At 47.9% G+C, this 14,164-nt stretch overlaps 1 protein-coding gene across 2 annotated transcripts in view; it reads left to right on the top strand.

Annotated features, from left to right (window-relative positions):
- The window catches only part of HSPBAP1 (HSPB1 associated protein 1), a 112,527-nt gene that overhangs the window by 22,510 nt on the left and 75,853 nt on the right, over positions 1 to 14,164 (top strand). For both annotated transcript variants that reach the window (XM_083153612.1, XM_083153611.1), the window contains exon 2: positions 5,959 to 6,138. In XM_083153612.1, the coding sequence (XP_083009738.1) occupies positions 5,959 to 6,138 (180 nt within the window). The remainder of the gene's footprint in view (positions 1 to 5,958; positions 6,139 to 14,164) is intronic.

Below are 14,164 nucleotides of genomic sequence, written 5' to 3' on the forward strand. Positions count from 1 at the left end.
CCGCACTAGATTCAAACACTGTGACAAGGTATGAGGTTTTATCAATATGTACATGCTGGTTTGAGCTTATGCACTATGGGCCTTATTCTAGTTCACTCTTTCTGACATAATCCTTCTTAGATGGACAAAACCATGTGCATTGCAGGTGGGGCAGATGTAACTTGTGCAGAGAGAATTAGATTTGGGTGGGGTTTTACTTCAAAGTGAGATCTATATTGCAGTGTAAAAATAATTCAGCCAGTATTTACCCTGCAGGTGTTGGTGCTGCACAGTAGAACATGGATCAAGGGGGTACTTGTCAGCCTGAGGTCAGAGGGGATGATGTGCGCCGCTGCTGTACCTCCCCCCGCAGCCACGAAGTTCCTGCGGCGAATGGACAATCAGTGGCGGGGGTCCCTCCAGCACATGGGAACTAGTACTAGTTCCCATGTGCTGGAGGGACCGCCGACACTGACTGTCCATTCGCCGCAGGGACCAGCTGCCGGGGGGAGGTACAAAAGCGGCGCACATCATCCCCTCCGACCTCAGGCTGACAGGTACCCCTCAGCAGCCGCAGGGACCTCCCTCCTTCCGCAGCAGCTGGGCACAGCTTCCCCAGCGCTGCATGCTGTGGACCCGCAGCGGGACCATTTACACCGTCATTTACACGGGTCCTATCCGGGTTCTACCCAGGTCAGGACCTGGGTAGAGGACCCGTGTAAATGGACACGGATATACCCCATTTACACCACCGATGATCCGGGTCTGACCCACCGCTGACCCGGATTTTTCGGCGGTGTAAAAGGGGTATTATTAAGCTTGGAGAAGAGATAAACTGGAGATAAAGCGGAGAAAACGTAAAAGGAGATAAAGCACCAGCCAATCAGCTGTGTTTGAAAAAGACAGTTGGGAGTTGATTGGCTGTGCTTTATCTCCTTTTACCTTTTCTCCGCTTTATCTCCAGTTTATCTCTTCTCCAAGCTTAATAAATCTGCCCCTATGTTACTTCAGTCATATGGAGCTTGTTAATATGTTTACAATATCGATGTTGAAATGTTGCTTATTACACTAAACAAATTTATTTTTTTATTTATTAACAGTTTCTTATATAGCGCACACAGATTCCGCAGCGCTTTACAAAGCATAATTAGGAGCAAAAACATATATCAAATTACAGTACAAGACAGTTTAGGACAAGTACATGGTAAATATGGATAGTTGCATCAGGGGACAGGACACTGAAGCAATCATCAGGGTGGCAGAGGTTTATATATTCTAAGAAAGGCACAAGAGGAGAGAGGGCCGTGCCCATGAGAGCTTACATTCTAAAAGGGGAGGGTTAGAGAGACAGGGGTGACACAAAAGGGAAAGAAGTGGGCATAAACAGTAGGTTAGGATGAGAGATGAGGATCAGGTTTTATGCTATGATATTCTGTTGAGTTTGGCCACGCTTCGGGCTCGGTGGCTCGCTGTGCTCGCCACACTATATAAAATCAACTCCATGCATAGTGGATAGTGGGGTTATGAACAGGTAAAAAATCGGATCGCATCCGATATATCGGCCACCGTGAAACTAAACATGTACCCAATATTTTTGTCAAGTACTTTAGAATCTCTTTTTCTCTGTGCAAATAAAATTGCAATTCCCATCCAGAGCCTGTCTGGATGGAGTTTGAGATACTGTCACTGAGTCTTGGTAATGCTCTCTCTGATTTGTTAATGGGACCCTGGAGTTCAGTGTCTGGGAAGCACATTTTATGGACATGTCTGTCGAAGTCTTTAGTTAATCAGTGGATGTTTTAGTGGTCCTTTTCCGTGTGTTCTATCGATCATTGCGTCCATATTGTTTACAACTGGTTGGAAGCCTATAAAGGATTTATCACTTATTTATTGTGAAGAGCAGTAATCCAGAATCCGTTAACGTTTAAAAGGCTCTACTAGTAAATCATCGTCTGTTGTAACATAAATGCTGTCGTTAAGCTCAGGCTCTGCGGCGACAATAAACATGGGGTGTTTTTCTTTTCTTTTTAAGTTTCCTTTGTTGCTAATGTGCTGGTGCTGCTGGGAATTTGCAGTAATACTGCCGCTTAGCATAGCGAGGAGCAAATCACAGTGACAGTTGCAGAGAGATAGGTCTACAACATATTGTGATAATGGAGGCACTCATCAGATGTGCACTGAGGAACAGCTTTATGTGTTTTAAATTTGAGGTAAAACGGATTAATGGGATATATATATATATATATATATATATATATATATATATATATATATAGAATGCCTTATTTTTTTACCCTCAAAAAGTATGTGATTAAAAGGGTATATGCATTATGCATTAGTGAATGGCTGTAGATTAATGGTTACAGTATAAATGGTAGACAATGTCTAGGTCGACACCTTGAAATGGTTGACATACTCAAGGTTGACGGTGACAAAAAGTCAACATAAGCTTGTGGTCAACATAGACATGGTGGACGTCAGTTTTTCAAGTTTTTGAGTTTCTGTCGACATGGGCACTGTATAAGTGTATAAGTGTACTGTGTCCCCTCTCATGGCTCGCTGCACTCGGCATGCTTCGGGCACAGTGCCTCGCTGCACTTGGCACACTTTTTTTATTCCTACTCTATGCCCACTTGGATAGTAAAGTATGAAAAAAAACACTTTTTTTTGGGGGGGGGGGAGGGAATGTGAAAAACTCATGTTGACCATGTCTATGATGATCTTAAGCTTGTGTCGACCTTGGGTATATCAATCATTTCAAGGTGTCAACCTAATCCCTGTCGACCATTAGTGGTCAACCTATTGACTGTCGGCTTAGACATTGGCAGGTATTCAATGCTGTTTGCGAGTGGTGACAGCGAGCAGGGCTTCCTTCTCGCTGTCACCACTCACCCTGACAGTATTCAACACAGCCTCCGCATCCGCCAATTCCCCCCTCGCTCCGTTTTTTGAGCGAGGGAGAATTGGCGGATGCGGCTCCAGAAGCAGCGAGACTCGCGGCTAAAAACAGCGAGTTTTCTGCAGTAGCCGCGGGTCTAGCTGTTTTGGGGAATTCTCGCCATCCTGTGATGGCGAGGATTTCCCCGGAACGTTGAATAGAGCAAGCGGCCGGCGCGGGGGTTAAACAGCGAGGATCACTGGTTTTCTGCAATCCTCGCTGTTTAACCGCCTCGCCGGCCGCTCGCTGCAGCATTGAATACCCCCCATTGTCTACCCAGGGATCGCATAACAGATTAATACCCATTTCCCACCTCTTTTTTACCTGGGTCGCAGCTTGGTCTGAAAAGATCCCTTAAGAATAACCTGGTTCCAGTGACCCGGGAATCTAACCCAGAGTTGGACATGGGTAATGGGACAGTGTGAACGGGTAACACAGGTACTCTGACCCAGTGGCGGGTCTAGACTTTTCTTCTAGGGGGGGCAGTTTACTGTTTAAACTTGACCCTCCCCCTCCAGTCCTGACTCCTCCTCTTCCCATTCCTGACTCCTCCCATCATAAGACTGCAAATACCCCCCCCCAAATAATAATAATAATAATAATATAAAAAAAAAACAATAATAAATGTTTAAGAAAATACCCTGCATGGGGGGTCTGCATTGCACACATGTAGATAGCACACCACAAACACACATGTACATTTCACATCACACACAGCTAACCTGAAATACATACCTAGTATATCACACATACAAACACACTGAACAAACCAGCAGCCGGACAGTGCACACACAAGGGAGTTCCAGGCTGTGGCTGCTCCCACTCATCAGGTGACTTCATCCTGAAACCGGCACACACCCACCGTGTTGCAGACACAGCCCACCCCACACTGTCTGTGAGCAATCACGGTGGCAAACCACCTAATTTACAGCCCACCAGCCAATAGGACAGCAGGATGGGGAGAGAAAGCCCAGCTATATCAGCTACTGGGTGAGAGAGGCGGCGTCATCACCTCCCCATCATCACTACAATAATTACTTAGTAGGTGCAGGTGCAGATGCGGCCGGCGGCAGTGAGGAGTATACCTCTTGCCCAGGGTAAAGCAATGCACTGGGGCCCTTACGCATTCTCCCCTCCTAGCTGTGGGGGGTGCTATCAGCAGCAGCTTTGATGTCCCACGGGTGGCAGGGGGTGCTCTATCTTCCACTCAACATGTAGGCCTTGGAGCCGTTACTTCTGCTAATTACTCCTTTACGGCAAAGGTGGTGGGATTGAGAACACTAACGTGTGGAAGGGGGCAGTGAGCTGAATGAAGGGTCCCTTGTAAATGACTTCCAGGGAGGTAGGGGGTGTGTTTTATACGCAGGGGAGGGTTGGATAATAGAGTGGGCTTAATATTAGTAATTTTCCAGTGGAAGGGCATCTTGTTTGACTGCAGATATCCCCATTATCTGGAAATAAATTTCTTAGCCTTCAATAGTATAAAATCCTAGAGTCCCACATTTCAGGAGGTGCTGGGGACTTGGGGATCAGAGATCAGGAGCCAGAACAATCCATTGACAAAAATATAAAACTGTACACCAGATGTTTGGAGCTGGAGCAGGGACCGGCTGCTGGAAGGCTGATATCTTTGGCTCTGGGCAAGATAGAGACAGGCTGCTAGTGTCCACAGAAAGGGGAGAGTCCCAGCTTTTAGAATATACTCTCAGAAAAACTCTGTCAGACAGAACCTGAGAAATATAACTAGGAATTGCAATTAACAGGTTGGATGTGGACTGCTGCTTTGAAGTTGGATATCTCCAGTTCCCCAGGGCCAATTTTCAAAATTCTGGTATTCCTGGAAAAAAGGATCCTCAGCTATCATCATAGGGATTCCACTGCCGTAGGGGGGGGGCGACTGCCCCGTTCGCCCCCCCCCCCCCTTAAATCCGCCACTGCTCTGACCGTAGACCTAGTAACACCCTATGGATGGCCAGCTCTGGCAAAAATCTGGGCCCAACATGCAGTATAAATGAGTTTCAAGCTTTAAACCTATGTTCAGTGACTCAGGCTAAACTTGGGAATTTATTTGGAAGGGGTATAACAGACCTCCACCGCCATTGATATCATGCATAGTATTCTCTAATGATTACAGTACTTCTTCCATTGGGGGGGGGGGGGGGGGGGGGACACAAGATTTTTACAGCTAGTATTTTATATTTTATATAAATTTCTATATAAAGTATTTTATATTTTCGATAAACATTCGCCTCCACTCCAAAAGGAAGAAGTAATGTAATCCGAATACAATGGCTGCGGTCACATTGCCATGCCATCCATTGTGTAACTTGTCATCTTATTCGCCAAGAGGCAAGTTGGAGTTTAGTGTCCCCCCCCCCCCCCTCCTTAAAAAAAAAAGTAATGCGTTCGTGTGTACTGGAGCCCACAACGAATTGGTAAGGAACTAGGTGCGCTGTATAAGACTGACCAGCGGGTCAAGGTCAGACTCATGAGTATTCATAATTACATAATCCGTGTTCACCAGTGGGCCCCATCTCGCAGTCCAACAGCAGCGGTGTGTGCAGCGTCTCTTACTGCAGCATAGGTTGATTACCAGTTACCAGGCAGAAGCCATCCTGTACCCTATATAAATAATATGTTGCCTTGGGAATCTTCATGTTAAGGGGGTGATATAGTTGTTCATAGCATCCTTTTTATAGAATGTACTTTGATAAAGGTTACCTTGAAGCTGATAGGTTGATATGGAAGACTTTGCTGTTTTTACTGCTTGATGCATCACCTTAGACTCCATGCAATTGGCTGTGTACTGTATCTACAATGCAACCATCACTATGTACAAGTCTCTATTACAAAGCACCTGTCTTTTGATGTTATGTTGGGGTCAGCATCTAACTGTTTCACATGTGTGAGAGGATGCTGCATAGCAAAAAATGTAGAACTGTGAAAAAGACCGGTTGTTTTGCCCACTATGGTAAAATTCTGGCTACGTGGTGGTGGTGGCGGTGATCTAATATTTGCTTATAATCTATCTTTTTCAACAGTTGTGAAGCCATTCACACCAAATGAAGCAAAAGAGATTGTCCTTGGTTTAAACCAACCAGCAGTCTTCCATAATATGGTTCATGACCTGCCAGTAAATCGTTGGAACATGACCTACCTGTCTGAGCTGTTACAGGAAAGGAAACTAAGATTCAGAATTGGAAAGAAGAAGATGGATACAGGTAAAACATAAAAGAAATCTGATGATTCTGGGCCAGATTCTCTAAGCTTCAAAAGTGATAAAATGGAGAGTGATAAACAGCCAGCCAATCAGCTCCTGCCTGACATTTTTCAAACACAGTCTGTGACATGGCAGGTAGGGGCTGATTGGCTGGCTGTTTATCACTCTCCTTTTTATCATTTTGAAGCTTAGAGAATCTGGCCCACAATAATTAACTTTTTAGAATACACTTAATTATCTAACTTTAGTATAGATATTTGGTTTTATATATACACTGGATCAAGATGAAATCTTGGACTTTATATTTGGAGCATGTCACAGCATTCCACAGCATAGGCAAGTATAGTTACAGCAATAAGCGGTAATCACAGCATCGTTCAAACTCTTCAGAATGCTCCAGTGGTCCCTACCGTAGCCCACACCTTGGCCTATTACTTGTAGCTATTTCACTATTTAGAGCAATGACCTCTTATTTATTTATTTATTACGTTTCTTATATAGCGCACACAGATTCCGCAGCGCTTTACAGAGAATATTTGACCATTCACATCAGTCTGTCACGGCCGCGGTTAGGACGCGCCGCTCACCTGTTCATCTCCGGCGGCGGGGCCTGCGGGCCATCCTTCCGGGTGCAGGGCGGGGAGCGCGGCGTCTAGGTCTTCCGGCTGCGACCATCCTTCTGGGGCCTGCGGCACACGCGTCCAGCATGAGAGCTAACCAAAGTTGTTTGTCTCCAGTCCGGTCGCCGCCATGTTGTTGTAGCCAGCCAATGGTTCAGAACCCCAGTTCAGCTCCTCCCATCAAGATCTGCCCTGGGGTATAAAGCAGAGCCCTCTGGGGCATACAAGCGCCAGTGCTTTGTTGTCAATCCCTGTGGAAGAAGCTTCAGCCTGTGCTCCTGCCCTTGCCCTGTGATATCTTTCATCCCTGTCTTCGTTACCTGCAGTTCAACACCTGATACCTGGATACCTGCATTTGCATTCTGCTCCCAGCCCTTACAGAGTCACACCTGTTTCCTGGACTTTGCAATTGCATCCTGCCTCCAGCCCTTTCAGGTTTGCTACAGTGTCTCAAGCCTCTGCACATGCTTCAGCCCTGCGTGTCTGTTGACACATCTACACTCCTGCTGTCGACCAGCTACACCTGTTACCAGCCCTGCGTGTCTGTTGACACATCTACACGCCTGCTGTCGACCAGCTACACCTGTTGCCAGCCCTGCGTGTCTGTTGACACATCTACACTCCTGCTGTCGACCAGTTGCATCTACTGCCAGCCCTGCGTGTCTGTTGACACATCTACACGCCTGCTGTCGACCAGCTACACCTGTTGCCAGCCCTGCGTGCCTGTTGACGCATCTACACTCCTGCTGTCGACCAGTTGCACCTGCTGCCAGCCCTGCGTGTCTGATGACACATCTACACTCCAGCTGTCGACCCGCTACTCCTGTCGTCAGTCCTGCGTGTCTGTTGACACATCATCACGCCTACCTGTGGTCCAAGTGCACCTACTGCCAGTCTCCGTGCCTGCTGACACTTCATCATCCTGCTGTCTGCCTCCGCACCTACTGCCAGTCTCCGTGCCTGCTGACGCTTCATCATCCTGCTGTCTGCCTCCGCACCTACTGCCAGTCTTCCGTGCCTGCTGACGCCTCATCATCCTGCTGTCTGCCTCCGCACCTACTGCCAGTCTTCCGTGCCTGCTGACGCCTCGCTATCCTGCTATCAGCACCTCCAGCTACTGCCAGCCTTCCGTGCCCGCTGACGTTTCTCCATCCTGCCGTCTGCATCGGCACCTGCTGTCAAGTCCTCGGATGTCGCTGACTTCCGGCTTCCACTGCCCGCTGCCGTCAGCTCCCACAGCTAGCCATTGTGTTTCCCTGTGAACTAACAGAGACTCTGGGATCACTCCCATCATTCTGGACTTTCAGTTGTTGCCCAGGTACTTCACTGGGTTCCCCGATCTACAGTTTCATATATGGTCTTGCCTTCTCTTGTTGGTGCTACAATAAAGAGTTATATTAAACCTGCTATTCTCCAGTCTCCTTCAAACCACAAACACCCAACCTCCAGGCCTCAGACAGATCCACGAGGTACCCCGAGCGTGACAGTAAGCACTGGCCCAATGGATCCGTCCGCCAGCCAGGAGTTCTTTCAAAATGTGGTCGCTCGGCTGCGAGCACTGGAGGAATCCCAGCAGCAAGTTACTCAAGCCCTTCAAGGCATATCCCAAAGGCAAGCCGCAAACCCTCCGTCCCAGACTGTCTCCCCGTCTTTACGATTGTCTACCCCTTCTAAGTATAATGGTACCCCTCGTACCTGCCGGGGGTTTATCAATCAATGTGAAGTACATTTTTCCCTGCAACCAATGAACTTTCCTTCTGATCGTGTTAAAGTGGCTTACATTGTCTCTTTATTATCAGATTCTGCATTGGACTGGGTCTCCCCCCTTTGGGAAAGAAATGATCCCCTGCTCTCCAATTACTCTGACTTTATTTCCCAATTCAGGAAAATTTTTGACGAACCAGGACGAGTATCTTCTGCTGCTTCAGAAATCCTACGGATTCGTCAAGGCTCCCGCTCCGTTTCTCAATATGTTATCCACTTTCAAACTGTGGCATCTGAACTGAAATGGAATGAGGAGGCGCTAATTTCCACTTTCTTGGCAGGGTTATCTGAACGCATGAAGGACGAGTTAGCCACCCGAGATCTTCCTACCTCGCTGGGTGAGGTCATATCGCTCTGCAATAGGTTGGACCTCCGTTTCCGTGAGCGTCAACTGGAGAAATCCCGACAAGAGCGAGGCAAGTCTATTCCCGTGTCTCCTCGCCTTGGGCCTACTCCTCCTCCAAATTCTTCTGATGAACCTATGCAGATTAATCATACTCGTCTAACTCCCGAAGAACGCCAGAGAAGACGGCGACAGAATTTATGCCTGTACTGTGGGGAGTCTGGTCATCTTTTAGCCAAATGTACCCGTCGTCCGTTAAACTCCCGGTCCTAGTTGGTTGTGGAGAGGCCAACCTAGGACGAGTAGAAAATTCTCCAATCAAGTCCGACTCTTTGCTATCCATACAGGTGGTGTTACCCAACGGGTCACTCGCAGTATCTGCTTTACTGGACTCTGGGGCAGCCGCCAACTTCATTTCAGCCCAGTTTGTGTCCTATCACGGCCTGGACTCTCAGAGACTTTCACAGCCGCTCCATTTATCTGCCGTTGATGGGAGTCTTATTCCTCAAGCCTCCATCACTCATCGAACTCTGCCCATTAAAATTCAAGTTGGGGCGCTGCATCAAGAAGAATTGTCTTTTTTCATCATTCCTAAAGCGAACCATCCTGTGGTGTTGGGGTTTCCTTGGCTCCAGCAGCATTCTCCAAAAATCAATTGGAGTACTATGGAGATCCTGTCCTGGGGTACGAACTGCCGTCATACCTGTCTTCCTGAATTAGTGCGCATCCAGTCCACCTCGCCTACGTCTCCTGATCTTCTTCCTCAAGCCTATCAAGCCTTCTCCGACGTCTTCTGTAAAGGTTCAGCCGACAAATTACCTCCGCATCGGCGCTGGGACTGTCCCATCGACCTTATTCCAGGTAAAATGCCTCCAAAGGGCCGAACCTATCCACTCTCCTTGCCAGAGACAGAAGCCATGTCCCAATATATTAAAGAGAACTTATTAAAAGGCTTCATCCGGCCTTCCACATCTCCAGCGGGAGCCGGATTCTTTTTCGTTAAAAAAAAAGATGGAGGTCTGAGGCCCTGTATTGATTATAGGGGACTGAATAACATAACAGTCAAAAATAAGTACCCGTTACCCTTGGTGACTGAGTTGTTTGACCGAATCAAAGGGGCTAAAGTCTTTACTAAATTGGATCTCAGAGGAGCCTATAACCTTATCCCTATCCGAGCAGGCGATGAGTGGAAGACAGCTTTTAATACTAGAGACGGTCACTACGAGTACCTTGTTATGCCATTTGGTCTCAGCAATGCTCCAGCAGTATTCCAAGAATTCATGAACGAATTATTCCGTGATTTACTGTACTATTCTGTGGTTGTTTATCTCGATGACATTCTTATTTTTTCTCAGAATATTCCGGAACACCGTCTGCACGTGAAGGAAGTGTTACAGCGTTTGCGATCCAACCAGCTATACTGTAAATTGGAGAAATGCGAATTTGAAAAATCTTCAGTTCCTTTTCTTGGCTACATCATTTCAGGTACCGGGTTAAGCATGGATCCTTCTAAAGTGCAAGCAGTTCTTGATTGGCCACAACCTCATACCTTAAAGGCAGTTCAACGCTTCATTGGCTTTTCCAATTATTATAGGAAATTCATCAAAAAATTTTCTTCCATCATCTGTCCCATCACAGCGTTGACTCACAAAGGAGCCAATCCTGCCAAGTGGCCTCCCGAAGCGGTGGCTGCATTTCAGCAATTAAAAAATGTATTTACTTCAGCTCCAATTCTTCTGCAGCCTGATTGTTCTCGCCCGTTTATCCTGGAGGTAGATGCCTCTTCTGTTGGGGTTGGAGCTGTACTTTCACAGAAATCTGAGGACGGTCACCTACACCCATGTGGGTTCTTCTCCAGGAAGTTTCTACCAGCCGAGATGAATTACCCCATTGGTGAACAAGAGTTACTAGCCATTAAATTGGCCTTGGAAGAATGGCGGTACTTGTTGGAGGGGGCTAAGTTTCCTATATCCGTCATCACAGACCATAAAAACTTGTTATATTTGCAGAACGCCCAGTGTTTGAACCCCAGACTAGCCCGATGGGCCTTATTCTTCACGAGGTTCGAGTTTGTGTTATCTTTCCGTCCTGGGTCTCAAAATGGCAAAGCGGATGCACTCTCCAGGTCTTTTACGTCCTCTACAGAAGATCGTACCATAAGCCCAGTTCTTAGCCCTACAGTGTTTGCCAAGACTGCTGTAGTAGCCATTCCTAGAGGAAAGACTTTTGTTGATCCTGGACTCAGATCATCTTTGCTTCAGTGGGCACACTCTTCTCGTTTTTCTGGACATTGCGGTATAAAGAAAACCTTAGAATTCATTAAAAGAGCGTACTGGTGGCCGTCCATGAGGAAAGATGTCACTGACTTCATTGCGTCCTGTAACCAATGTTCTCGTCACAAGTCTTCTCGTCAAGCACCAGCTGGTCTTTTACAACCATTATCCATACCCGAGTCACCCTGGTCACACATATCGATGGACTTTGTCACCGATCTGCCCCTTTCACAAGGGTTCAACACGATCTGGGTCGTCATCGACCGTTTCTCCAAGATGGCCCATTTCGTTCCATTGAAGGGCCTTCCGTCTGCTCCTAAATTGGCCCAAATATTCATAGCTGAGATATTTCGTCTACATGGTCTTCCGAGAGAAATTGTTTCTGACAGAGGGGTACAATTTGTATCGAAGTTTTGGAGAGCGTTGTGTAGTGCTTTACAGGTAAAGCTGAATTTTTCTTCATCTTATCATCCGCAGTCCAATGGTCAAACAGAAAGAGTAAATCAAGATTTGGAGGCCTTTTTACGCCTCTATCTGTCCTCCTCGCAAGACAATTGGAAGGAGCTTCTGCCTTGGGCCGAATTTGCACATAACAACTCTTATCATTCCTCCACCGAAAAGACTCCCTTCTTCATTGTGTATGGTCGTAATCCACGTGTTCCAGAATTCCAAAATCTTCCTGTTTTTGATATACCAGCAGTTAATTCATCTGTCCAGTTTTTCTCAAGCGTTTGGAGGAATGTTCATGCTTCATTAGAGAAAGCCTCCCAACGTTACAAGAAATTCTCTGATCGGCACAGACGGGCAGCTCCGAAACTCAAGGTGGGCGACAGAGTTTGGCTCTCCACCAAGAATATTAGACTCAAAGTTCCGTCTATGAAGTTTGCACCTCGATTCATTGGGCCATATACAGTAACTTCGGTGATCTCTCCATTGGCTTATAAATTACAGTTGCCTCGTTCTTTGAAAATTTCTAATACATTCCATATCTCTTTATTAAGACCATTGATATTAAATCGATTCCAGGATAAAGTACCCAAATCCCCTCAGCCTCAAGCTCATCATGATGTTGCTTTTGAAATTAAAAAAATTGTGGACTCTAAAATTCGTTCAGGGCAAGTTCAGTACCTGGTAGACTGGAAAGGCTTCGGTCCAGAGGAACGAACCTGGGTGGATGCTGCTCGCGTCGATGCTCCCACTTTGGTCCGTAAGTTTCATCAACAATATCCAAGAAAACCATGGAAGTGTCCAGAGTCCACTTCAAAAGGGGGGGGTACTGTCACGGCCGCGGTTAGGACGCGCCGCTCACCTGTTCATCTCCGGCGGCGGGGCCTGCGGGCCATCCTTCCGGGTGCAGGGCGGGGAGCGCGGCGTCTAGGTCTTCCGGCTGCGACCATCCTTCTGGGGCCTGCGGCACACGCGTCCAGCATGAGAGCTAACCAAAGTTGTTTGTCTCCAGTCCGGTCGCCGCCATGTTGTTGTAGCCAGCCAATGGTTCAGAACCCCAGTTCAGCTCCTCCCATCAAGATCTGCCCTGGGGTATAAAGCAGAGCCCTCTGGGGCATACAAGCGCCAGTGCTTTGTTGTCAATCCCTGTGGAAGAAGCTTCAGCCTGTGCTCCTGCCCTTGCCCTGTGATATCTTTCATCCCTGTCTTCGTTACCTGCAGTTCAACACCTGATACCTGGATACCTGCATTTGCATTCTGCTCCCAGCCCTTACAGAGTCACACCTGTTTCCTGGACTTTGCAATTGCATCCTGCCTCCAGCCCTTTCAGGTTTGCTACAGTGTCTCAAGCCTCTGCACATGCTTCAGCCCTGCGTGTCTGTTGACACATCTACACTCCTGCTGTCGACCAGCTACACCTGTTACCAGCCCTGCGTGTCTGTTGACACATCTACACGCCTGCTGTCGACCAGCTACACCTGTTGCCAGCCCTGCGTGTCTGTTGACACATCTACACTCCTGCTGTCGACCAGTTGCATCTACTGCCAGCCCTGCGTGTCTGTTGACACATCTACACGCCTGCTGTCGACCAGCTACACCTGTTGCCAGCCCTGCGTGCCTGTTGACGCATCTACACTCCTGCTGTCGACCAGTTGCACCTGCTGCCAGCCCTGCGTGTCTGATGACACATCTACACTCCAGCTGTCGACCCGCTACTCCTGTCGTCAGTTCTGCGTGTCTGTTGACACATCATCACGCCTACCTGTGGTCCAAGTGCACCTACTGCCAGTCTCCGTGCCTGCTGACACTTCATCATCCTGCTGTCTGCCTCCGCACCTACTGCCAGTCTCCGTGCCTGCTGACGCTTCATCATCCTGCTGTCTGCCTCCGCACCTACTGCCAGTCTTCCGTGCCTGCTGACGCCTCATCATCCTGCTGTCTGCCTCCGCACCTACTGCCAGTCTTCCGTGCCTGCTGACGCCTCGCTATCCTGCTATCAGCACCTCCAGCTACTGCCAGCCTTCCGTGCCCGCTGACGTTTCTCCATCCTGCCGTCTGCATCGGCACCTGCTGTCAAGTCCTCGGATGTCGCTGACTTCCGGCTTCCACTGCCCGCTGCCGTCAGCTCCCACAGCTAGCCATTGTGTTTCCCTGTGAACTAACAGAGACTCTGGGATCACTCCCATCATTCTGGACTTTCAGTTGTTGCCCAGGTACTTCACTGGGTTCCCCGATCTACAGTTTCATATATGGTCTTGCCTTCTCTTGTTGGTGCTACAATAAAGAGTTATATTAAACCTGCTATTCTCCAGTCTCCTTCAAACCACAAACACCCAACCTCCAGGCCTCAGACAGATCCACGAGGTACCCCGAGCGTGACACAGTCCCTGCCCCAGTGGAGCTTAAAATCTATATCCCCTACCAAATGTACATGCACACACAGACATTCTAGGGTTAATTTTTTGGGAGCCAATTAACTTACCAGTATATTTTTGGATTGTGGGAGGAAACCAGAGTACCCGGAGGAAACCCACGCAAGCACGGGGAGAATATACAAACTCTGCACAGTTAGGGCCATGG

The sequence above is a fragment of the Crinia signifera genome, chromosome 7 (assembly GCF_055691185.1).
Source record: "Crinia signifera chromosome 7, ASM5569118v1, whole genome shotgun sequence".
Lineage (NCBI taxonomy): Eukaryota > Metazoa > Chordata > Amphibia > Anura > Myobatrachidae > Crinia > Crinia signifera.